The 27,469-nt window shown below is 52.6% G+C and overlaps 1 protein-coding gene across 2 annotated transcripts in view; it reads right to left on the bottom strand.

The window, feature by feature from the left end:
* RPAP3 (RNA polymerase II associated protein 3) overlaps nucleotides 1-27,469 on the bottom strand; it is a 205,862-nt gene that overhangs the window by 92,904 nt on the left and 85,489 nt on the right. For both annotated transcript variants that reach the window (XM_075344953.1, XM_075344955.1), the window contains one exon: nucleotides 16,125-16,252. In XM_075344953.1, the coding sequence (XP_075201068.1) occupies nucleotides 16,125-16,252 (128 nt within the window). The remainder of the gene's footprint in view (nucleotides 1-16,124; nucleotides 16,253-27,469) is intronic.

The raw sequence follows: 27,469 nt of genomic DNA, 5'->3' as shown, positions 1-27,469 counted from the left end.
TAGAGCACGATGGGGAGTGCACAGTATGGCGGATGGAGCACGTTTGGGAGTGCGCAGTATGGCGGATGGAGCACGTTTCGGAGTGCGCAGCATGGCGGATGGAGCACGTTTGGGAGTGCGCAGCATGGCGGATGGACCACGTTTGGGAGTGCGCAGCATGGCGGATGGAGCACGTTTGGGAGTGCGCAGCATGGCGGATGGAGCACGTTTGGGAGTGCGCAGCATGGCGGGTGGAGCACGTTTGGGAGTGCGCAGCATGGCGGATGGAGCATGATAGGGGGTGCGCAGCATGGCGGATGGAGCACGTTTGGGAGTGCGCAGCATGGCGGATGGAGCACGTTTGGGAGTGTGCAGCATGGCGGATAGAGCACGATGGGGAGTGCGCAGCATGGCGGATGGAGCACGTTTGGGAGTGCGCAGCATGGGGGATGCAGCACGATGGGGAGTGCGCAGTATGGCGGATGGAGCACGTTTGGGAGTGCGCAGCATGGCGGATGGACCACGTTTGGGAGTGCGCAGCATGGCGGATGGAGCACGTTTGGGAGTGCGCAGCATGGGGGATGCAGCACGATGGGCGGTGCGCAGCATGGGGGATGGAGCACGATGGGAGGTGCACACCTCCCCCCAACACACACACACACACGCGCACTGCACAACACACACACACTAGGAATCACAAACAACGCCCTACACAGACACCCACACACACAGACAACGCTGCACACACAAATATACGCACATACTGCACAACACACACATTGCTCAAAACATACCTCCCCCCAAAACACACCACACCCACACAAACCGCACAACACACACACACACACAACGCTACAGACACACAGCGCTCCACAAACAACGCAACACACGCAACACACATACAACACCGCTCTCACCCCCCGCGACACTCAGAACATGTACAGCGCCCTACACAAACACTTGGTAACTACACACAACAACATCTATATATATAACAAAAAACATACATGAACTACACAATACGTAAATTCTAGAATACCCGATGCGTAGAATCGGGCCACCTTCTAGTATACATATATATACATACACACACACACATATATATACATATATATATATATATATACACACACACACACACATACATACATACACACACACACAAACACATATATATACACACACACACACACATATACACATACGCACATACCTTATTCTGTCTGTCTTACTCCAAAATAATGTCATTACAGTGACAGGGGCCCGGCCCCGCCCCCCGCACGCACTTGGCACCTATAGACCGCCCTCCCATGACTACTCCACCTATTATACTCCTCTCCCCCCAGGACTACTCATCCTATTATACTCCTCTCGCCCCAGGGCTACTCCTCCTATTATACTCCTCTTCCCCCAGGACTAGTCCTCCTATTATACTCCTCTCCCCCCAGGACTAGTCCTCCTATTATACTCCTCCTATTATAGTCCTCATATTATACTCCTCTCTGAGGGGTGCGCAGCATGGGGGATGGAGCACGATGGGGGGTGCGCATATGGGGGGGGATGAAGCACGATAGGGGTGCGCAGCATGGGGGATGGAGCACGATGGGGGTGTGCAGCATAGAGGATGGAGCACAATGGGGGGGTGCGCAGCATGGGGGATGGAGCACAATGGGGGGGTGCGCAGCATGGGGGATGGAGCACGATGGAGGTGCACACCTCCCCCCAAAACACCGCACACGCACACACACACACACACACACACACACACACATACACAGACACACACAGGGAACCACAAACACCGCCCTACACAGGCGCCCACACACAACACCCAACACATAAAACACCACGCACACACAAACATCGCGGAACACACAGACAAATATACACACACCGCGCAACACACACTGCACAAAACATACCTCAGCCCCAAAACACACACTCGCACCCCACACACAATCACAACACACATATATATTTTTTATTATTATATATATATATATATATATATATAAAAATAATATATATATATATATATATATATATATATATATAAAAATAATATATATATATATATATATATATATATATATATATATATATATATATATATATATATATATATATATATATATATATAAATAAAAAAGAGAATTTTGTTTACTTACCATAAATTCTTTTTCTTGTAGTTCCGACATGGGAGACCCAGACCATGGGTGTATAGCTAGCGCCTCCGGAGGACACACAAAGTACTACACTCAAACGTGTAGCTCCTCCCTCCGGGCTATATACACTCCCTGGATGACAATCTATCCAGTTCAGTGCAAAAGCTGAAGGAGGACATCCACCCATAAGTAGAGATAGAGTAAAACTCGGCAAAACCAGAACTCTGTCTACTAACAACAGCCGGTGAAACACACGGAACAAAAAACTGCCAACAGGCAAAAGGGAGGGTGCTGGGTCTCCCATGTCGGAACTACAAGAAAAAGAATTTACGGTAAGTAAACAAAATTCTCTTTTTCTTTATCGTTCCTTCCATGGGAGACCCAGACCATGGGACGTTCCAAAGCAGTCCATGGGTGGGAAATAAACCAAACTGAGAAGTAGGCAAAACCTAACTTCACAAATGGGCGACAGCCGCCTGAAGGATGCGTCTGCCCAAGCTCGCATCTGCCGAAGCATGAGCATGCACTTGGTAGTGCTTCGAAAAAGTGTGCAGACTGGACCAAGTGGCAGCCTGACACACCTGCTGAGCCGTAGCCTGGTGCCTGAAAGCCCAGGAGGCACCGACAGCTCTGGTCGAGTGCGCCTTAATCCCCGGCGGGGGAGGCACCTGAGAACACTGGTAGGCATCGGCGATAGCCGACCTAACCCAACGAGCCAGGGTCGGTTTAGAAGCAGAGAGACCCTTGCGCTGACCCGTGGTTAGCACAAAAAGTGAGGTGCACCGCCGAAAAACGGCGGTGCGTGACACAGATTCGGAGCGCCCGCACCAAATCCAAGGTGTGCAACGCCTTCTCAAAGCGATGCACAGGGGCCGGACAAAGAGAGGGCAATGAAATGTCCTGGTTAAGGTGGAAGGAAGACACCACCTTAGGGAGAAAGTCCGGAGTCGGACGAAGAACCACCTTGTCTTGGTGAAACACCAAAAAGGGGGATTCCGAAGAAAGCGCAGCCAAATCAGAAACTCCTGAGAGAAGCTATGGCTACTAGAAAGACAACTTTCTGTGAAAGTCTAGACAAAGGAACCTCCCTGAGAGGCTCAAAAGGGGGTTTCTGTAAGGCCGTGAGGACCAGATTAAGGTCCCAGGGATCCAAGGGCCGCCGGTAAGGAGGGATGATGTGAGATGCGCCCTGCATGAAGGTGCGCACCTGAGCCAGTCGGGCGATACGCCGCTGGAACAATACCGACAAAGCCGACACCTGTCCCTTGAGGGAATTGAGGGACAGACCTAACTGTAGACCTGACTGTAGAAAAGACAGGATGGTCGGCAAGGAGAACGGCCAAGGAGCATGGCCGGAAGAGCGACACCAGGACAGGAAAATTCTCCAAGTCCTGTGGTAAATCTTGGCCGAGGAAGACTTCCGAGCCTGAGTCATAGTGGAGATGACCTCGGAAGGAATGCCTGAAGCCGTCAGGATCCAGGACTCAAGAGCCACGCCGTCAATCTGAGAGCCGCAGAATTCTGGCGGAAGAACGGACCTTGAGAGAGAAGGTCTGGGCGGTCCGGGAGATGCCACGGCACCTCTACGGACAGGCGGAGCAGGTCTGGGTACCAAGCTCGCCTGGGCCAGTCCGGAGCAATGAGTATGACTCGACGGCCCTCCGTTCCGATCTTGCGCAGAACCCTGGGCAAGAGCGCTAGAGGGGGAAACACATAGGCCAGACGGAACTGAGACCAATCTTGAACCAGTGCGTCTGCTGCCAAGGCTTGAGGATCGTGGGAGCGAGCCACGTAAACCGGAACCTTGTTGTTGTGCCGGGAAGCCATTAGATCCACTTCCGGAGTGCCCCACTTGCGGCAGATTGATCTGAACACTGACGGATGCAGGGCCCACTCGCCGCCGTCCACGGTTTGACGGCTGAGATAATCGGCCTCCCAGTTTTCCACGCCTGGGATGTGGACTGCAGATATGGTGGACTTGAAGTCCTCCGTCCACTGGAGGATTCGTTGAACCTCCAGCATCGCCAGACGGCTGTGAGTTCCGCCCTGGTGATTGATGTAGGCAACCGCTGTCGCGTTGTCCGACTGAACCCGAATGTGCTTGCCCGCCAACAGGTGGTGAAAGTCTAGGAGAGCTAGAAACACAGCTCTGATCTCCAGCACATTGATCGGGAGGGCTGATTCGGACGGAGTCCAAGTGCCCTGTGCTCCAGGAAGGAGCGTCCCTGTGACAGGGAGAGGGGCTGAAGCCACCACTGAAGGGAGTTCCTGGCTTGTGATGACAGAGCCACCAGCCTGTCCAAGGAAGAGATCCGCTTGTCCCAACAGCGGAGAATGTCCAGCTGCAAGGGACGCAGATGGAACTGGGCAAAGGGAACCGCTTCCATGGACGCCACCATTTGACCCAGCACCTGCATGAGGTGTCTGATGGAATGGCGGCGGTGCCTCAGCAGAGAGCGCACCGCCAGACGAAGGGACTGCTGTTTGACTAAGGGCAACTTGACAAGTGCCGGCAGAGTCTCGAATTGCATCCCTAGGTACATAAGTACCTGGGTCGGGGTCAGAGTGGACTTGGGCAGGTTGACAAGCCACCCGAACTGAACTAGCGTGGCGACAGTGAGAGAGACACTCCGCTGGCAGTCTACACTGGATGAGGCCTTGACTAGAAGGTCGTCCAGGTAAGGAATCACTGCCAATCCCTGGAGGTGCAGGACCGCAACCACTGCTGCCATGACCTTGGTGAACACTCGAGGGGCCGTGGCTAAGCCAAAGGGAAGAGCCACGAACTGGAAATGTTCCTCTCCGATTGCAAAACGTAGCCAACGCTGGTGTGAAACTGCAATTGGCACATGCAGATAGGCATCTCTGATGTCGATGGATGCCAGAAAATCTCCTTGGGTCATTGAGGCAATGACCGATCTCAGAGATTCCATGCGAAAGTGCCGCACCTGAACATGCTTGTTGAGAAGCTTGAGATCCAGGATGGGTCGGAAGGAACCGTCCTTTTTGGGGACTAGAAAGAGGTTTGAGTAGAAACCGCTGAACCGTTCCCGGGCGGGAACCGGAACAATTACACCGTTGGCCTGCAAGGATGCCACGGCCTGAGAGAAGGCGGCGGCTTTGGAGCAGGGGGGGGTGGACAGAAAAAATCTGTTTGGCGGGCTGGAAGAAAATGGTATCCTGTAGCCGTGGGTGATGATATCCCGCACCCACTGATCGGAGACGTGTTGCAACCACACGTCGCCAAAGTGGGAGAGCCTGCCACCGACCAAGGACTTTGCTGGCGCGGCCAGATAGTCACGAGGAGGCTGCCTTAGTGGCAGCGGCTCCTCCGGTCTTTTGAGGACGCGGCTTTGCGCGCCAGTTGGATTTACGATCCTTGGCGGTAGTGGACGAGGCCGAGGGCTTACAGGATGACCAGTTAGAGGAACGAAAGGAACGAAACCTCGATTGGTTCCTGCCCTGGACAGGTTTCTTGGCTTTAGCTTGTGGCAAGGAAGTACTCTTCCCGCCAGTAGCTTCCTTAATTATGTCATCCAGCTGTTCCCCAAACAGCCGGGACCCAGTAAAAGGGAGACTCGCAAGGTACTTCTTAGAGGAAGCATCTGCTTTCCACTCTCGAAGCCACAAGATCCTGCGGATCGCGAGGGAGTTAGCGGAGGCCACCGCCGTGCGGTGAGAAGCCTCCAGGATGGCAGACATGGCGTAGGATGCAAAAGCCGAAGCTTGAGAAGTTAAGGCATCCATCTCAGGAATAGAGTCCCTGGAGAGGGAATGAATCTCCGCCAGGGAGGCAGAGACTGCCTTAAGAGCCCACACTGCCGCAAAAGACGGGGAGAACGAGGCTCCTGCCGCCTCATATACAGACTTGGCCAGAAGGTCAACCTGGCGGTCAGTGGGGTCCTTAAGAGAAGTGCCGTCAGCCACAGCTACGACTGTGCGGGCTGAGATTCTGGACACTGGAGGGTCAACCTTTGGGGACTGGGCCCAGTCCTTAACCACCTCCGGTGGAAAAGGGAAACGGTCATCTGAACTACGCTTCGGAAAACGTTTGTCAGGACAGGCCCTGGGCTTGTTAACAGTGGTGTGAAAGCTGGAGTGGTTAAAAAACATACTCCTAGGTTTCTTAGGAGAGGTAAACTGGTGTACCTCTACCAGAGAGGGTTGTTCCTCTGACTCTTGTGGGTTGAGGTTCAGTACGGAGTTAATGGACGCAATCAAGTCACTAACATCCGTATCACCCTCAGACAAGTCAATGGGGTACATAGAGGCAGTGTCTGAGCCCACAGTAAGTGAATCCTCCTCGTCCTGCACCTCGGCTTGTGAATCAGAGCCGTGGGACGAGGAAGGAGAAGGGTCCCTGCGTCTCCGTTTAGGGGGACGAGGTCCTAGGACATGCTCTGAGGGCTCTGCAGAGCTCGGCGCCGCAGAGACACCCTGAGAGGGAGGCTGATGCATAGACAGCAGTGTCCGGGACAGCTGCCCCATGGAGTCGGCAAAAGACTTGGAAATAGCTTGTGAAAAGGATGCTACCCAAGCCGGGGGTTCAGCCACCGGGGCCGGAGCAGCCGGAGGGACCCCTGCGGAGGCTCCAGGCTGAGACACAACCATGTTAGCACAGGCATCACAATGTGGGTATGTGCTTGGCTCTGGCAGAATGAGCTTACACGCAGTGCATATAGCATACATGTTTGCAGCCTTGCTCCTAGTGACAGACATGCTGCTGAGGAGAAAGTTCTGCAGCCAGAATACACTCCTGTAGAATGCCTGAGAGTGTAATAAAAGTCCACAACCAGAGGTTGTGGCTTACCAGCCCGTGCTCTCTGTGTGCCCTCCGGATTTCACCGCTCCCCTGTGAGGTGTCAGCCTTCCTGACAGTATGCAGCTGCAGCATCCAGCGCCTTCCAGTGAAAGAACGCTGAGAAAATGGCGCTGGGAGAAGTAGGGGGGGCGTGTATAAGCCCAGGAGCGGGAAAAACGGAGGGCAGAGAGATACAGGGAGGTATACAGGGGAGGGAACATCTCCCTAGAGAGGAGTGCCCTCCCCTCTGCTGGTCGGGCGGTGGGCGGCGCTGTATGCAAAACATGCAGAGAAGCCAAAAACGAAACTAGGCCCAAACTGAAGCCGGGGCCTAGATTTTAAAATGCGGCCGACGAGCAGGCACCTTCGGCGCGGTTCTCAGGGGAAATTCCCAGAACCGGCCGAAATTAACAGTAACGCTAAAGCACATACTGTCCCCCTAATAAAAGTACCCGGGACCCCTGAAAAAACGTCTCAATACTTAGCTTTGAGACGCAGGGCCATGTCCCTGGAGAGGGGGGTAAATGCTCCTTCCAGCAGGGACCAGACAGGGCTGCGGATGGAGACCGGTCTTCTGCAAGCAGAGAGGACCGTGTAGGCTCCCACTTCAACTCAGAGCCTCTTAGAGGATGTGAAGGAGCGCGGCATGTGAAGGCTCCAGCCTTATAAGTCAACCTTAACAGCACCGCCGACAGAGTGGGGTGTGAAGGGACATGCCGGGAGTCCAGACTGGACCCGCTTTTCTTCCAAATCTTTAAAATTAAAATAAAAATGAAAAAAAATATCAGAAAATGAAAGTGTGTGTGATCCTCCTGGAACACAAAGCATTGAACTGGGTAGATTGTCATCCAGGGAGTGTATATAGCCCGGAGGGAGGAGCTACACGTTTGAGTGTAGTACTTTGTGTGTCCTCCGGAGGCGCTAGCTATACACCCCATGGTCTGGGTCTCCCATGGAAGGAACGATAAAGAAATAATAATAATAATAATAATAATAATAATAATAATAATAATAATAATAATAAATATATATATATATATATATATATAAATAAATAATATATATATTATATTATTATTATATATATAAATAATAATAATATATATATAATAATATTATATTATATTATAATATTATATATATATATATATATATATATATATATATATATATATTATACATATTATACATATACACACACACACACACACACACACACACACACACACATATAACAAAAATCATACATTAACTACACAATAAATTCTAGAATACCCGGTGCGTAAGAATCGGGCCGCCATCTAGTCTCTAATAACGAGCAGTTGGATGCTTCAATGGGCTTGACTCGTGTAATGAGTATAATGGAGGTCTATAGGAAACTCGAGCAGTTTTCTGGAATATTTCATAGATAAATGCTCAAGCTCACCATTGACATCCATTATACCAGGTACACGAGTTCAATCCATCAAAACATCCAGCTGCTCTTTACAAGTACAGAGCATGATAGTGCTTGCTTATCTCTATTCATGTGGCATAATGACAACTGAGTGTCAGGACACCTGGTGCCAAATCTCGCTGGAATGGTGCAGATACTGGAGGTTCATATACAAAAATTTATTCTGTACACAAAAACCACAAAACAAATAGAAATGTAATTATTAAAAGGCAAAAACTAAGCTAATGAAGGGAATTTTGTTTACTTACCGTAAATTCCTTTTCTTCTAGCTCCTATTGGGAGACCCAGACAATTGGGTGTATAGCTTCTGCCTCCGGAGGCCACACAAAGTATTACACTTTAAAAAGTGTAACCCCTCCCCTCTGCCTATACACCCTCCCGTGCATCACGGGCTCCTCAGTTTTGGTGCAAAAGCAGGAAGGAGGAAACTTATAAATTGGTCTAAGGTAAATTCAATCCGAAGGATGTTCGGAGAACTGAAAACCATGAACCAAAAGAACAATTCAACATGAACAACATGTGTACACAAAAGAACAAACAGCCCGAAGGAAACAGGGGCGGGTGCTGGGTCTCCCAATAGGAGCTAGAAGAAAAGGAATTTACGGTAAGTAAACAAAATTCCCTTCTTCTTTGTCGCTCCATTGGGAGACCCAGACAATTGGGACGTCCAAAAGCAGTCCCTGGGTGGGTAAAAGAATACCTCAATAACAGAGAGCCGAAAAACGACCCCTTCCTACAGGTGGGCAACCGCCGCCTGAAGGACTCGCCTACCTAGACTGGCATCTGCCGAAGCATAGGTATGCACTTGATAGTGTTTTGTGAAGGTGTGCAGACTAGACCAGGTAGCTGCCTGACACACCTGCTGAGCCGTAGCCCAGTGTCGCAATGCCCAGGACGCACCCACGGCTCTGGTAGAATGGGCTTTCAGCCCCGAAGGAAGAGGAAGCCCCGAAGAACGGTAGGCTTCAAGAATCGGTTCCTTGATCCACCGAGCCAAAGTTGACTTGGAAGCCTGCGAACCCTTACGCTGGCCAGCGACCAGGACAAAGAGCGCATCTGAACGGCGCAGGGGCGCCGTGCGAGACACGTAGAGCCGGAGTGCTCTCACTAGATCTAATGAATGCAAATCCTTTTCACACTGGTGAACTGGATGAGGGCAAAATGACGGTAAGGAGATATCCTGATTGAGATGAAAAGGAGATACCACCTTAGGGAGAAACTCCGGGATAGGACGCAGAACCACCTTATCCTGGTGAAAAACCAGGAAAGGGGATTTGCATGACAGCGCTGCAAGCTCCAACACTCTTCGGAGTGAGGTAATTGCCACAAGAAAAACCACCTTCTGCGAAAGACGTGATAAAGAAACATCCCTCAGCGGCTCGAAAGGTGGTTTTTGAAGAGCCATTAACACCCTGTTAAGGTCCCAGGGTTCCAGCGGATGCTTGTAGGGTGGAACTATGTGGCAAACTCCCTGCAGGAACGTGCGGACCTGCGGAAGCCTTGCCAGGCGCTTTTGAAAAAATACTGAGAGCGCCGATACTTGTCCCTTAAGAGAGCCGAGTGACAAACCCTTGTCCATTCCGGATTGAAGGAATGAAAGAAAAATGGGTAAGGCAAAAGGCCAGGGAGTAAAACCCTTATCAGAGCACCAGGACAAGAAGATCCGCCACGACCTGTAATAGATCTTGGCGGACGTTGGTTTCCTGGCCTGTCTCATAGTGGCAATGACATCCTGCGATAAACCCGACGACGCTAGGAGCCAGGACTCAATGGCCACACAGTCAGGTTGAGGGCCGCAGAATTCAGATGGAAAAACGGGCCTTGTGACAGTAGGTCTGTGCGGTCTGGAAGCGCCCACGGCTGACCCACCGTGAGATGCCACAGATCCGGGTACCACGACCGCCTCGGCCAATCTAGAGCGACGAGAATGGCGCGACGACAGTCGGATATGATCTTGCGTAACACTCTGGGCAACATCGCGAGAGGAGGAAACACATAAGGGAGTCGAAACTGCGACCAATCCTGAACTAACGCGTCCGCCGCCAAAGCTCTGTGATCTTGAGACCGTGCCATGAAGGCCGGGACCTTGTTGTTGTGCCGTGACGCCATGAGATCGACGTCCGGCGTTCCCCAGCGGCGACAGATCTCTCGAAACATGTCTGGGTGAAGAGACCATTCCCCCGCATCCATGCCCTGACGACTGAGAAAGTCTGCTTTCCAGTTTTCTACGCCCGGGATGTGAACTGCGGAGATGGTGGAGGCTGTGGCCTCCGCCCACAGCAGAATCCGCCGGACTTCCTGGAAGGCTTGACGGCTGCGCGTGCCGCCCTGGTGGTTGATGTACGCGACCGCCGTGGCGTTGTCCGACTGTATGCGGATCTGCCTGCCCTCCAGCCACCGATGGAACGCCTTTAGGGCTAGATACACTGCCCTTATCTCCAGAACATTGATCTGAAGGGAAGACTCTGGCTGAGTCCAGGTTCCCTGAGCCCTGTGGTGGAGAAAAAACGCTCCCCACCCTGACAGGCTCGCGTCCGTCGTGACCACAGCCCAGGATGGGGGCAGGAAGGATTTTCCCTGTGATAGAGAAGTGGGAAGAAGCCACCACTGAAGAGAGGTTTTGGCTGCAAGGGAAAGAGAGACGTTCCTGTCGAGGGACGTCGACCTCCTGTCCCATTTGCGGAGAATGTCCCATTGGAGTGGTCGCAGATGAAACTGCGCGAAGGGCACTGCCTCCATTGCTGCCACCATCTTCCCCAGGAAGTGCATGAGGCGCCTCAAGGGGTGCGACTGGCCCCGAAGAAGAGATTGCACCCCTGTCTGCAGCGAAAGCTGTTTGTCCAGCGGTAGCTTGACTACCGCTGAGTGAGTATGAAACTCCATCCCGAGGTAAGTCAGTGATTGGGTCGGTGTCAACTTGGACTTTGGGAAGTTGATGATCCACCTGAACCGCTGGAGAGTCTCCAGAGCGACGGTCAGGCTGTGTTGACACGCCACCCGGGAGGGTGCCCTGACTAGGAGATCGTCTAAGTAAGGGATCACCGAGTGGCCCTGAGAGTGTAGGACCGCCACAACGGATGCCATGACCTTGGTGAAGACCCGTGGGGCTGTCGCCAGGCCGAAAGGCAGTGCCACGAACTGAAGGTGATCGTCCCCGATGGCGAAACGCAGGAAGCGTTGATGCTCGGGTGCGATCGGCACATGGAGATAAGCATCCTTGATGTCGATTGATGCTAGGAAGTCTCCTTGTGACATCGAAGCGATGACCGAGCGGAGAGATTCCATCCGAAACCTTCTGGTGCTCACATGCCTGTTGAGCAGTTTGAGGTCCAGAACGGGACGGAATGATCCGTCCTTCTTTGGCACCACGAACAAGTTGGAGTAGAAGCCGTGACCATGTTCCTGAGGGGGAACGGGAATCACCACTCCTTCTGACTTCAGAACGCCCACAGCCTGAAAAAGTGCGCCGGCCCGAGATGGGGGCGGAGATGTTCTGAAGAAACGAGTCGGAGGACGAGAGCTGAATTCTATCCTGTAACCGTGAGACAGAATGTCTCTCACCCATCGGTCTTGGACATGTGGCCACCAGGCGTCGCAAAAGCGGGAGAGCCTGCCACCGACCGAGGATGCGGTTCGGGGAGGCCGAAAGTCATGAGGAGGCCGCCTTGGAGGCAGTGCCTCCGGCGGTTTTTTGGGGGCGTGACTTAGACCGCCACGCATAAGAGTTCCTCTGGCCCTTCTCTGGCCTGTTGGACGAGGAGGATTGGGACTTGGCTGAGGGCCGAAAGGACCGAAACCTCGGTTGTATTTTCCGTTGCTGAGGTCTCTTCGGTTTGGACTGGGGTAAGGACGAGTCCTTTCCCTTGGATTCCTCCAATCGCTCGCCAAACAATCGGTCGCCAGAAAACAGCAAACCGGTTAAGAACTTCTTGGAAGCAGAGTCTGCCTTCCATTCGCGTAGCCACATGGCCCTGCGGACTGCCACCGAATTAGCGGATGCTACCGCTGTACGGCTAGCAGAGTCCAGGACGGTGTTCATGGCGTAGGACGAAAAGGCCGACGCCTGAGAAGTCAAAGACGTAACTTGCGGAGCAGAGGTACGTGTGACCGCATTAATCTCAGCCAGACAAGCTGAGATAGCTTGGAGTGCCCACACAGCTGCAAAGGCCGGGGCAAAAGACGCGCCTGTGGCTTCATAGATGGATTTCACCAGGAGCTCTATCTGCCTGTCAGTGGCATCCTTGAGCGATGAGCCATCTGCAACGGATACTACAGATCTAGCCGCCATTATGGCGTCCCCTTCAGGTGTATCAAGTTTGAGAGCAACGTCAGGGTCAGAGCCCTGAGCTGCGACGTCCGCCTCATCCTCCAGAGAGTCCTCAAGGTGAGACCCCGAGCAGCGTGAGGAAGTCGGGGAAGATTCCCAGCGAGCCCGCTTAGCCGGTCTGGGACTGTGGTCCGTGCCGGAGTCCTCCACGTGAGACCTAGGGGCCACCCCGGGAGCACGCTGCGGCGCAGACCGAGAGGGGCCTGGAGGCGATGATCCAACAGTGCCCGGGGCCTGTGTAAGGACCGGTCTGGACTGCAAGGCTTCTAGTAGCTTGGCAGACCATTTGTCCATAGACTGAGCCATGGATTGTGAAAGCGACTCAGAGAGTTTCTCAGCAAAAACTGCAAACTCTGTCCCTGCCGCCTGGACAGGGGAAGCAGGAGGGTCTGCCTGAGCCGAGGGGCCCACTAGTGCCCGAGGCTCCGGCTGAGCAAGTGCAACAGGGGTCGAGCATTGCTCACAGTGAGGGTAGGTGGAACCTGCAGGTAACATAGCCGCACAAGAGATACAGGTTGCAAAAAAACCCTTTGCCTTAGCGCCCTTGCTCCTTGTGGACGACATGCTGTTCTCTCCTAGGAGAGTGATCACTGAGGGTATATAGCCAAAGCAAAACAACCCGGCCGAACAGAGAAAATATATACAAATATATATTATATATATATATATATATTATATATATATATATATATATATATATATATATATATATATATATATATATATATATACACATACACTACGGCACCCTAGGAGGACCAGCACCGGGTGACCGGTGTGGCTTACCGACCGCCCAAAGCGGTGTGTGTCCACCAGATTCCCTGCCTTAGGTCTCCCAGAGCTGCAGAGCTCGTTCCTGAAATCCTCCACCGGCAGAATGTGTGTAAAAATGGCTGCCGGAGCTCTCAGGGGAGGAGGGAGCCGTGGGTGGCGACTAGTAAAGTGCGGGAATCTGGTGCCCCACAGTGATCAGTGAGGGGGGGGGAGGAAACCTAAAGTATGCTCCAGCCCTCACTGCCGACGTCAGGTCAACCGTCCCGCCCTTACCCCTGACTGGCAGGCCCGGGGGCGGGAGTTATGGTACTAGGCCGCAATGAAGCCGGGGACTAAATTTAATACCGCGGCCGACAAACAGGCGCGGTCGGCGCGGAAGTCCCGGTCGTCACAAAACCAGCAGCTGCTGCAGCGTCTGTGAAACAAGCGCTCCATGCACCGTCCCCATGGGGACACAGAGTACCTTTAGATGCAGGGCCCTGTCCCTGAGGATATAAAGTCTCCTGTCCGGCAGATTCCCACAGGGGCTGCGGAGGGAGCCTGGTCCCAGTGAATGGATGACCGGTTAGGATCCCACTTCTCCCAGAGCCTCTAAGGGATGGTGAAGGAAAACGGCATGTGGCTCCAGCCTCTGTACCCGCAATGGGTACCTCAACCTTAACAGCACCGCCGACTTAGTGGGGTGAGAAGGGAGCATGCCGGGGGCCCTGTGGAGGCCCTCTTTTCTTACAACCGATAAAATCAGCAGCTGCTGCTGACTAAAATGGGAGCATGAGTGGATGTGTGCCTCCTTCCACACAAAGCATAAAAACTGAGGAGCCCGTGATGCACGGGAGGGTGTATAGGCAGAGGGGAGGGGTTACACTTTTTAAAGTGTAATACTTTGTGTGGCCTCCGGAGGCAGAAGCTATACACCCAATTGTCTGGGTCTCCCAATGGAGCGACAAAGAAAGAAGCATTTCACAACATATATTTCAACACCCCAGATATTCCACACAGATTTAACTAAATTGGCCAAGTAATGTGCTCCGTCCGTCTCTGTCCCCATCTGCCTGTCTCTTTCCCCATCTGCCTGTCTCTTTCCCCATCTGCCTGTCTCTTTCCCCATCTGCCTGTCTCTTTCCCCATCTGCCTGTCTCTTTCCCCATCTGCCTGTCTCTTTCCCCATCTGCCTGTCTCTGTCTGTCTCTTTCCCCGTCTTTCTCTATCAAGGTCTGTGTCTTTCCCCATCTAGCTTTGTCTGCAGGTCTGGCTGTCTCTTTCCCCAGGACTGTCTCTTTCCCCAGGTCTGTCTCTTTCCTGTCTGCCTCTCTCTTTCTCTCTGTCTCCCCACCGACATCTTATTACCTCACATATAAGCTTCTTATCCTATGAATGTCTTTTGTTCCTATAGCAACCACTCACAGCTCCTACTAATAACCTGTAGTTCCAGGCTCCATTTACTTTAATGAAGGCATGTTTTTTGGAGAGTAACTGTAAAGCGCGGGGTTAAATGAAACACTGCAGACACCACTAGGGGAGCATTATGTGTACATATGGCTATTTTAGGTGTACGGCTAGCATCAGACTCAAGGGACCTGGACGTCAACCCTTTTCACCTCTCTAAAACACAGCTAAATTTATATTCTGGCATACAGTACAGACCAAAGGTTTGGACACACCTTCTCATCTCTAGAACAACTATTAAGAGGAGACTTTGTGCAGCAAGACTTCATGGTAAAATAGCTGCTAGGAAACCACTGCTAAGGATAGGCAACAAGCAGAAGAGACTTGTTAGGGCTAAATAACACAAGGAATGGACATTAGACCAGTGGAAATCTGTGCTTTGGTCTGATGAGTCAAAATTTGAGATCTTTGGATCCAACCACCGTGTCTTTGTAGAAAAGGTGAACAGATGGACTCTACATGGCTGGTTCCCACCGTGAAGCATGGAGGAGAAGGTGTGATGGTGGGGGGGTGCTTTACTGCTGACACTGTTGGGGATTTATTCAAAATTGAAGGCATACAGAACCAGCATGGCTACCACAGCATCTTGCAGCGGCATGCTATTCCATCCAGTTCGCGTTTAGTTGGTCCATCATTTATTTTTCAAAAGGACAATGACCCCAAACACACCTCCAGGCTGTGTAAGGGCTATTTGACTAAGAAAGAGAGTGATTGGGTGCTACGCCAGATGACCTGGCCTCCACAGTCACCAGACCTGAACCCAATCGAGATTGTTTGGGGTGAGCTGAACCGCAGAGTGAAGGCAAAAGGGCCAACAAGTGCTAAGCATCTCTGGGAACTTCTTCAAGACTGTTGGAAAACCATTTCCGGTGACTACCTCTTGAAGCTCATCAAGAGAATGCCAAGAGTGTGCAAAGCAGTAATCAAAGCAAAAGGTGGCTTCTTTGAAGAACCTAGAATATAAGACATATTTTCAGTTGTTTCACACTTTAAGTATTTCATTCCACGTTTTAATTCATAGTTTTGATGCCTTCAATGTGAATCTACAATTTTCAGAGTCCTGAAAATAAAAAAAACTCTTTGAATGAGAAGGTGTGTCCAAACTTTTGGTCTGCACTGTATATATATTATCCAATCAAGTCAACTAGTGTATCACACATAGAAAAGAATCCTTACTTCTGGATTTTCAGGTAGGCCATAGCTCGATTTGCTGGTAAGAGTGCATTAGTATTATCTGCCATGATTCCTTGTGTGTAACACTCAATGGCTAGTTCATACTTTCCTTCTTTAAAGTAAGCGTTTCCCTGTAATAATAAAACAGAATTTTATTAGACATTTTGATACGATGGATATGTTTGCACGACAGGGAAAAAAATAAAAAATAAAAAAAAAAGAAGTAAGCAAAGTTTAGCAAAAAAGAGCACAGCCTGAATTTCTAGTTACATAGGTAAGATACTGGAAAAAGAATTTTGTTACTTACCGTAAATTCTTTTTCTTATAGTTCAGACATGGGAGACCCAGACCATGGGTGTATAGCTTCTGCCTCCGGAGGACACACAAAGTACTACACTCAAACGTGTAGCTCCTCCCTCCGAGCATATACACCCCCTGGATGACAAATCTAACCAGTTTAGTGCAAAAGCTGAAGGATGACATCCACCCATAAGTAGAGATAGAGTAAAACCCGGAATAACCGGAACCTCTGTCTACAACAACAGCCGGTGAAAACACGCGGAACAAGAACTGCCAACAGGCAACAGGGAGGGTGCTGGGTCTCCCATGTCGGAACTATAAGAAAAAGAATTTACGGTAAGTAAACAAAATTCTCTTTTTCTTCATCGTTCCTTATGGGAGACCCAGACCATGGGACGTCTCAAAGCAGTCCATGGGTGGGAAATAAACAGAACTGAGAAGTAGGCAAAACCTAACTTCACAAATGGGCGACAGCCGCCTGAAGGATGCGTCTGCCCAAGCTCGCGTCTGCCGAAGCATGAGCATGCACTTGGTAGTGCTTCGAAAAGGTGTGCAGACTAGACCAAGTGGCAGCCTGACAAACCTGCTGAGCCGTAGCCTGGTGCCTGAAAGCCCAGGAGGCACCGACAGCTCTGGTCGAGTGCGCCTTAATCCCTGGTGGTGGGGGCACCTGAGAATATTGGTAGGCATCGGATATGGCCGACCTAATCCAACGAGCTAGGGTCGGTTTAGAAGCCGAGAGACCCTTGCGCTGACCTGTGGTGAGCACAAAAAGAGAGGTGCACCGCCTAAGAGCGGCGGTGCGTGACACATAGATTCGGAGCGCCCGCACCAAATCCAAAGTATGCAACGCCTTCTCAAAGCGATGCACAGGGGCCGGACAAAGGGAAGGCAATGAAATGTCCTGGTTAAGGTGGAAAGGAGACACCACCTTAGGGAGAAAGTCCGGAGTCGGCCGAAGAACCACCTTGTCTTGGTGAAAAACCAAAAAAGGTGACTCCGAAGAGAGCGCAGCCAAATCAGAGACTCTCCTGAGAGAAGTTATGGCCACCAGAAAGACCACTTTCTGTGAAAGTCGAAACAAAGGAACCTCCCTAAGAGGCTCAAAGGGGGGTTTCTGTAAGGCCGTGAGGACCAGATTAAGGTCCCAGGGATCCAAAGGCCGCCGGTAAGGAGGAATGATGTGAGATGCGCCCTGCATGAAGGTGCGCACCTGGGCCAGTCGGGCGATACGCCGCTGGAACAATACCGACAGAGCCGAGACCTGTCCCTTGAGGGATTGAGGGATAGACCTAGCTGCAGACCGGACTGTAGAAAGGACAGGATGGTCGGCAAAGAAAACGGCCAAGGAGCATGGCAGGAAGAGCGACACCAGGACAGGAAAATCCTCCAAGTCCTGTGGTAAATCCTGGCCGAGGAAGACTTCCGAGCCTGAGTCATAGTGGAGATGACCTCGGAAGGAATGCCTGAAGCCGTCAGGATCCAGGACTCAAGAGCCACGCCGTCAATCTGAGAGCCGCAGAATTCTGGCGGAAAAACGGACCTTGAGAGAGAAGGTCTGGGCGGTCCGGGAGATGCCACTGCATTTCTACGGACAGACGGAGCAGGTCTGGATACCAAGCTCGCCTGGGCCAGTCTGGAGCAATGATTATAACCCGACGGCCCTCCATCCTGATCTTGCGCAGGACTCTGGGCAAGAGAGCTAGAGGGGGAAACACGTAGGCCAGACGGAACTGGGACCAATCTTGAACCAGCGCGTCCGCTGACAAGGCCTGAGGATCGTGGGAGCGAGCCACGTAAACCGGGACCTTGTTGTTGTGCCGGGATGCCATTAGATCCACTTCCGGAGTGCCCCACTTGCGGCAGATTGACCGGAACACTGCCGGATGCAGGGACCACTCGCCGCTGTCCACGGTTTGACGGCTGAGATAATCTGCCTCCCAGTTTTCTACGCCTGGGATGTGGACTGCGGATATGGTGGACTTGGAGTCCTCCGTCCACTGAAGGATGCGTTGAACCTCCAACATCGCCAGGCGGCTGCAAGTCCCGCCCTGGTGATTGATGTAGGCAACTGCAGTCGCGTTTTCCGACTGGACTCGAATGTGCTTGCCCGCCAACAGGTGGTGAAAGGCTAGGAGAGCTAGAAGTACAGCCCTGATTTCCAGCACATTGATCGAGAGGGCTGATTCGGACGGAGTCCAAGTGCCCTGTGCTCGGTGGTGGAGAAATACTGCTCCCCAGCCGGAGAGACTGGCGTCCGTGGTGAGGATCACCCAGGACGGAGTCAGGAAGGAGCGTCCCTGAGACAGAGAGAGGGGCCGAAGCCACCACTGAAGAGAGCTCCTGGCCTGTGGCAACAGAGCCACTAGCCTTTGCAAGGAAGAGGTCCGCTTGTCCCAAAAGTGGAGAATGTCCAGCTGCAGAGGACGCAGCATCTGCCCCAGCACCTGCATGAGGCGCCTGATGGAATGACGGTGGGGCTTCAACAGAGAACGCACCGCCAGATGAAGGGACTGCTGTTTGACTAAGGGCAGCTTCACAAGTGCCGGCAGAGTCTCGAATTGCATCCCTAGGTACGTAAGTTCCTGGGTCGGGGTCAGAGTGGACTTGGGCAGATTGACAAGCCACCCGAATTGAACAAGCGTGGCGAGAGTGAGCGAGACACTCCGCTGACAGTCTGCACTGGATGAGGCCTTGACTAGAAGGTCGTCCAGGTAGGGAATTACTGCCAACCCCTGGAGATGCAGAACCGCAACCACTGCTGCCATGACCTTGGTGAACACTCGAGGGGCCGTGGCTAACCCGAAGCGGAGAGCCACGAATTGGAAATGTTCCTCTCCGATTGCAAAGCGTAGCCAACGCTGGTGTGAAACTGCAATTGACACATGCAGATAAGCATCTCTGATGTCGATGGATGCTAGAAAATCTCCTTGGGTCATTGAGGCAATGACCGATCGCAGAGATTCCATGCGAAAGTGCCGCACCTGAACATGCTTGTTGAGAAGCTTGAGATCCAGGATGGGCCGGAAGGAACCGTCCTTCTTGGGGACTAGGAAGAGGTTTGAGTAGAAACCTCTGAACCGTTCCCGGGCGGGAACCGGAACAATTACTCCGTTGGCCTGCAAGGATGCCACGGCCTGTGAGAAGGCGGCGGCTTTGGAGCAGGGGGGAGTGGACATAAAAAATCTGTTTGGCGGGCTGGAAGAAAATTCTATCCTGTAGCCGTGGGAGATGATATCCCGCACCCACTGATCGGAGACGTGCTGAAACCACACGTCGCCAAAGTGGGAGAGCCTGCCACCGACCAAGGACATTGCTGGCGCAGCCAGATAGTCAAGAGGAGGCTGCCTTAGTGGCAGCGGCTCCTCCGTTCTTCTGAGGACGCGGCTTCGCGCGCCAGCTGGGTTTGCGATCCTTGGCTGAGTTAGTGGACGAAGCTGAGGGCTTAGAGAATGACCAGTTAGAGGAACGAAAGGAACGAAACCTCGACTGGTTCCTGCCCTGGACAGGTTTCCTGGTTTTAGTTTGTGGCAAGGAAGTACTCTTCCCGCCAGTAGCTTCCTTAATAATTTCATCCAGTTGTTCACCGAACAGCCGGGACCCAGCAAAGGGGAGCCCAGCAAGGTACTTCTTGAAAGAAGCGTCTGCTTTCCACTCTCGAAGCCACAAGATCCTGCGGATCGCGAGGGAATTAGCGGAAGCCACCGCCGTGCGGTGAGAAGCCTCCAGAATGGCAGACATGGCATAGGATGAAAAAGCCGAAGCCTGGGAAGTTAAGGCAACCATCTCGGGTATAGAGTCCCTGGCGAGAAAATGTATCTCCGCCAGAGAAGCAGAGACTGCCTTAAGAGCCCACACTGCTGCAAAGGACGGGGAGAACGAGGCCGCCTCATATACAGATTTGGCCAGAAGGTCAACCTGGCGGTCAGTGGGATCCTTAAGAGAGGTGCCATCGGCCACAGATACGACTGTCCGGGCCGAGATTCTAGACACCGGAGGATCTACCTTTGGTGACTGAGCCCACTCTTTGACCACTTCTGGTGGAAAGGGAAAACGGTCATCAGAACTACGCTTTGGGAAGCGTTTGTCAGGACAGGCCCTGGGCTTGGTAACAGTGGCCTGAAAACTGGAGTGGTTAAAAAACATACTCCTTGCTCTCTTAGGTGAGGTAAACTGGTGTTTTTCTACCAGAGAGGCTTGTTCCTCTGACGCTGGTGGATTGAGGTTCAGAACGGAGTTAATGGATGCAATCAAGTCACTAACATCCGCATCACCCTCAGATAAATCAATGGGGTACATAGAGGTAGCGTCTGAGCCCACAGTAAAAGTATCCTCCACGCCCTGCAATTCAGCTCGTGAATCAGAGCCGTGGGACGAGGAAGGAGAAGAGTCCCTGCGTCTCCGTTTAGGAGGACGGGGTCCTAAAACATGCTCTGTTAGCTCCGCAGAGCGAGTCGGAGCAGCAGAGACGCCCTGAGAAGGGGGCTGATGCATGGTCAGCAGAGTCCGGGACAGCTGTCCCATGGAGTCGGCAAAAGACTGGGAGATAGCTCTGGAAAAAGATGCTACCCAAGCCGGGGGTTCAGCCACCGGGGCCGGAGCAGCCGGAGGGACCCCTGAGGAGGCTCCAGGCTGAGGCACCACCATGTTAGAGCAGGCATCACAATGTGGATATGTGCTCGGTTCAGGCAGAATGAGCTGACATGCAGTGCATATAGAGTACAGCTTTGCAGCCTTGCTCCTAGTGACAGACATGCTGCTGAGGTGGAGGCTCTGCAGTAAAGAACACACTCCTTTAGAATGACCCCCTGAGAGTGTATAATAAAGCCCACAACCAGAGGTTGTGGCTTACCAGACCGGTTTTTGTGTGCCCTCCGGATTCCACAGCTCGGACCCCCAGTGGATGCAGCAGCTGCAGCAGCCAGCGCCGATCAGTGAGAGAACGCTGATAAAATCGCGCTTGAGTGAGGAGGGGGGGCGGGGATTAGCCCAAGAGCGGGAACCAGAGGGCCAAGGAGAGATACAGGGGAGGGAAACATCTCCTCAGAGAGGAGTGTCCTCCCCTCTGCTGAACGGCCGGTGGGCGGCGCCGCACTGTTCCCCTGCATGACTAACATGCAGGGGAACTGAAAACGAAACTAGGCCGCAACTGAAGCCGGGGCCTAGATTTTTACATGCGGCCGACGAGCAGGCACCCTCGGCGCGGTTCTCAGGACAAACCCAGAGAACCGGCCGGAAATCACAGCAAGGTTAACAAACACACTCCCCCCTCAATAAATGTACAAGGGACCCCTGAATAACGTCTCAATACTTAGCTTATGAGACGCAGGGCCATGTCCCTGGGGGGGGGGGGTTGAGCGCTCCGTCCGGCAGGATCCTGACAGGGCTGCGGATGGAGACCGGTCTCCTGCAAAGCAGAGAGAACCGTGATGGCTCCCACTTCAAGCCAGAGCCTCAGGGGATGGTGAAGGAGCGCGGCATGTGAAGGCTCCAGCCTTGTAAAGTCAACCTTAACAGCACCGCCGACACAGTGGGGTGAGAAGGGACATGCCGGGAGTCCAGACTGGACCCGCTTTTCTTCCAAATCTTTGAAATCAAAAAATCAAAAATCAGAGAATGCATGTGTGTGTGTGACCTCCTGAACACAAAGCATTGAAACTGGTTAGATTTGTCATCCAGGGGGTGTATATGCTCGGAGGGAGGAGCTACACTTTTAGTGTAGTACTTTGTGTGTCCTCCGGAGGCAGAAGCTATACACCCATGGTCTGGGTCTCCCATAAGGAACGATGAAGAAACATTGATTAGAGAACTGGTCACATATGCCTGCCTGCTGCAGATTTTACAAGTGTGCATTTGTTACTGTAGTCTGTGTTAGTCACTTAACCCTTGAGCCCCAGGGCGGTTTCCGTTTTTTTGCTCCCCTTCTTCCGAGAGCCATAACTTTTTTATTTTTCCGTCAATCTTGCCATATGAGGGATTGTTTTTTGCGGGACGAGTTGTACTTTTAAATGAAACCATATGTTTTACCGTATAGTGTACTGGAAAACAGCAAAAAAATTCCAAGTGTGGAAAAACTGCAAAAAAAGTGCGATCGCACAATAGGTTTTGGGAGATTTTATTCACTGTGTTCACTATATGGTAAAACTGATGTGTGGGTATGATGCCTGAGGCCGATGCGAGTTTGTAGACACCAGACATGTATAGGTTTACTTGTATCTAGAGGGTTAAAAAAAAATTCACAAGTTTGTCCAAAAAAGTGGCGCATGTTTTGCGCCATTTTCCGAAACCCGTAGCGTTCTCATTTTTCGGGATCTATGGCTCAGTGACAGCTTATTTTTTGCGTCTCAAGCTGACGTTTTTAATTATACCATTTTTGCGTAGATGCTATGTTTTGATCGCCTGTTATTGCATTTTGCGCAAAACTTGGGGCGACCAAAAAACGTAATTTTGGCGTTTGGATTTTTTTTGCCGCTACGCCGTTTTAACGATCAGATTAATTAATTTTATATTTTGATAGATCGGGCATTTCTGAACGTGGCGATACCAAATGTGTATTTATTTGTCGCTCCATTGGGAGACCCAGACAATTGGGTGTATAGGCTATGCCTCCGGAGGCCGCACAAAGTATTACACTTAAAAGTGTTAAGCCCCTCCCCTTCTGCCTATACACCCCCCGTGCTCCCACGGGCTCCTCAGTTTTTTGCTTTGTGCGAAGGAGGTCAGACACGCACGCACAGCTCCACAGATTGGTCAGCAGCAGCTGCTGACTATATCGGATGGAAGAAAAGTGGGCCCATATAGGGCCCCCAGCATGCTCCCTTCTCACCCCACTCTTGTCGGCGGTGTAGTTAAGGTTGAGGTATCCATTGCGGGTACGGAGGCTGGAGCCCACATGCTGCTTTCCTTCCCCATCCCCCTCAGGGCTCTGGTGAAGTGGGATCCTATCGGTCTCCAGGCACTGAGACCGTGCTTCATCCACAACTCCTGGGAGACTGCTGGATAGGAGCCGGGTATCGTTCAGGGACATGGCCCTGCTACTTGGAGGTACTCTGTGTCCCCGTGGGGACCGCGCACAGCAACACTCCAGCATTGCTGGGTGTGCTAGTGCACCGGGGACCGCGGCGCTGACCGGGTTAATATGTGCCATTACACACTCAGCGCTGCTGAGTGTGTTTATGTATAGGGACTGCCGCACTAACCGCCGCTGCCAGGGAAACACTGCGCCGCGGCTGGGACTTGTAGTGCGCCGGGGACTTTCGCGCCGGCCGCGCTTTTACGGCGGCCGCGTTTATTACTAGAGTCCCCGGCTTTTTGCGGCCTAGTTTCCTTTCCTCCCGCCCACAGCCCTGACAGGCAGGGGAAGGGCGGGACGCTGCACAGAACGAGCAGCACTGAGGGCTGGAGCATGCTTTGCATACTCCACTCCCCTCACTGTGCACAGTGCAGGCACCAGCTCCCGCACTTTCTGAGCCACGCCCACGGCTCCCACCTCTCCTCAGGACGCCGGCAGCCATTCCTGTCAGCTCCTTGGACGGTACAGAGGGGGACAAAGTCTGGGAGACTCAGGCAGGGACTCTGGTGGCCTCACAACCGCTTTAAGCGGGTGGTAAGCAGCACCTGTGGTGCTAGCCCCATTGTGCAGTAGTGTAACATTATATGTTTATGGTATACATATTTTACACTGTATGGTGCACAGTTGATTTCTGGCTATATACCCTATTGTGTTACTCAGGGAAGATAATAGCATGGCGCCCACGAAAGGCAGGGGTGCCAAAACACAGGCTTATTATGCTGCCTGCGCCGCATGTATGACCCCGCTACCGGCAGGTTCCACTGACCCTCATTGTGTGCACTGTTCGGCCCCTGTGGCACTTACTCAGCTAGAGCCTCTGCTAAGGGGGGCCCAGGGGGAGCCACCTGCTGACACTGTTCAGGTGACGGGGACAGAGTTTGCAAAACTCTCTGAGACTATGGCTAAGATACTAGAAGCCTTGCAGTCCAGGCCGGTATCTCAGCACAGGGACTCTGTTGAATCTTTGTCCCCTGGCCCACCTCAGTTGGACCAACAATGTCCTCCTGGGGTGTCTCATGGATCCCAGGCTGAGGGTTCTGACACAGACCCCGGCCCCAGACCGACTAAGCGAGCTCGCTTGACAATTCCCTTGACATCCTCATATTGTTCAGGGTCTCAGCGGGGGGAATCTCTAGTTGATGATGCGGACACAGCTGATCAGGATTCTGATCCTGAGGCCGCTCTCAATCTTGATACTCCGGACGGGGACGCCATAGTGAACGACCTTATTGCGTCCATCAATCGTATGTTGGATATTTCTCCCTCAGCTCCTCCGGTGGAGGAGTCAGCTTCACAGCAGGAGAAATTCCGTTTCAGGTTTCCCAAGCGTACACAGAGTATGTTTCTGGACCACTCTGATTTCAGAGAGGCAGTCCAGAATCACCATGCTTGTCCAGATAAGCGTTTTTCTAAGCGCCTTAAGGATACACGTTATCCCTTTCCCCCTGACGTGGTCAAAAGTTGGGCTCAGTGTCCCAAAGTGGATCCTCCAATCTCCAGACTGGCAGCTAGATCCATACTTGCAGTGGAAGACGGGGCTTCACTCAAAGATGCCACTGACAGGCAGATGGAGCTCTGGTTGAAATCCATCTATGAAGCTATCGGCGCTTCTTTTGCCCCAGCATTCGCAGCCGTATGGGCGCTGCAAGCTATCTCAGCAGGTCAAGCGCAAATCGACGCAGCCACACGCACGTCCGCGCCACAGGTGGCGTCCATAACCACACAGACTTCGGCATTTGCGTCTTACGCTATTAATGCTGTTCTGGACTCTGCGAGCCGTACGGCGGTTGCAGCCGCCAATTCGGTGGTACTCCGCAGGGCCTTGTGGCTACGGGAATGGAAGGCAGATTCTGTTTCCAAAAAGCGCTTAACCAGTTTGCCAATTTCTGCCAACCGATTGATTATTTCATCCAAACGCTCGCCAAACAAACAATCCAAGGGAAAGGATACATCCTTACCCCAGCCCAAACCGAAAATACCCCAACAGAGGAGAGGGCAGTCGAGTTTTCGGTCCTTTCGGGGTGCGGGCAGGTCCCAATTCTCCTCGTCCACAAGGCCTCAGAAAGATCAAAGGAACTCTGATGCATGGCGGTCTAAGTCACGTCCTAAAAAGGCCACCGGAGGTGCCGCTACCAAAGCGGCTTCCTCATGACTTTCGGCCTCCCCACTCCGCATCTTCGGTCGGTGGCAGGCTCTCCCGCTTTTGCGACACCTGGCTGCCACGGGTAAAAGACCGTTGGGTGAGAGACATTCTGTCTCACGGTTACAAGATAGAGTTCACCTCTCGTCCCCCTACTCGATTCTTCAGGTCATCCCCGCCTCCCGAGCGAGCCGAGGCTCTTCTGCAGGCGCTGGGCACTCTGAAGGCAGAAGGAGTGGTGGTCCCGGTTCCTATTCAGCAACAGGGTCACGGTTTTTACTCCAACTTGTTTGTGGTCCCAAAGAAGGACGGGTCTTTCCGTCCTGTCCTGGACCTGAAACTTCTCAACAAACACGTAAAGACCAGGCGGTTCCGGATGGAATCCCTCCGCTCCGTCATCGCCTCAATGTCCCAAGGAGATTTCCTTGCATCGATCGATATCAAGGATGCATATCTCCACGTACCGATTGCTCCAGAGCACCAGCGCTTCTTGCGCTTCGCCATAGAAAACGAACACCTGCAGTTCGTGGCACTGCCGTTCGGCCTGGCAACAGCCCCACGGGTTTTCACCAAGGTTATGGCTACTGTAGTAGCGGTCCTCCACTCTCAGGGTCACTCGGTGATCCCGTACTTGGACGATCTGTTGATCAAGGCACCCTCTCTAGAGGCATGCCAACACAGCCTCGACGCTACCCTGGAGACTCTCCAGAGTTTCGGGTGGATCATCAATTTTCCAAAGTCAAATCTGACACCGGCCCAATCGCTGACATATCTTGGCATGGAGTTTCATACCCTCTCAGCGATAGTGAAGCTTCCACTGATCAAGCAGCGGTCACTACAGACAGGGGTACAATCTCTCCTTCAAGGCCAGTCACACCCCTTGAGGCGCCTCATGCACTTCCTGGGGAAGATGGTGGCAGCAATGGAGGCAGTTCCGTTCGCGCAGTTTCACCTGCGTCCACTTCAATGGGACATCCTACGCAAATGGGACAGGAAGCCGACGTCCCTCGACAGGAACGTCTCCCTCTCTCAGGCGACCAAAGCTTCTCTTCGGTGGTGGCTTCTTCCCACTTCATTATCGAAGGGGAAATCCTTCCTACCCCCATCCTGGGAGGTGGTCACGACGGACGCGAGTCTGTCAGGGTGGGGAGCGGTTTTTCTCCACCACAGGGCTCAGGGTACGTGGACCCAGCAAGAGTCCTCGCTTCAGATCAATGTTCTGGAAATACGGGCAGTGTATCTTGCCCTGAAGGCGTTCCAGCAGTGGCTGGAAGGCAAGCAGATCAGAATTCAGTCGGACAATTCCACAGCGGTGGCATACATCAATCACCAAGGCGGCACACGCAGTCGGCAAGCCTTCCAGGAAGTCCGGCGGATTTTGATGTGGGTGGAAGCCACGGCCTCCACCATCTCTGCAGTTCCCAGTTTTCCACGCCTGGAATGTGAAGCAGATTATCTCAGTCGCCAGGGCATGGACGCAGGGGAATGGTCCCTTCACCCGGACGTGTTTCAGGAGATCTGTTGCCGCTGGGGGGTGCCGGACGTCGACCTCATGGCGTCCCGGCACAACAACAAGGTACCGGTGTTCATGGCACGGTCTCAAGATCCCAGAGCTCTGGCGGCAGACGCCTTAGTTCAGGATTGGTCGCAGTTTCAGCTCCCTTATGTGTTTCCTCCGCTGGCACTGTTGCCCAGAGTGTTACGCAAGATCAGGGCCGACTGCCTCGTCGCTCCAGACTGGCCGAGGCGGTCGTGGTACCCGGATCTGTGGCATCTCACGGTCGGCCAACCGTGGGCACTACCAGACCGACCAGACTTGCTATCTCAAGGGCCGTT

Source organism: Anomaloglossus baeobatrachus, chromosome 4 (assembly GCF_048569485.1).
Source record: "Anomaloglossus baeobatrachus isolate aAnoBae1 chromosome 4, aAnoBae1.hap1, whole genome shotgun sequence".
Lineage (NCBI taxonomy): Eukaryota > Metazoa > Chordata > Amphibia > Anura > Aromobatidae > Anomaloglossus > Anomaloglossus baeobatrachus.
This window is presented reverse-complemented; position numbering and strand designations above follow the sequence as displayed.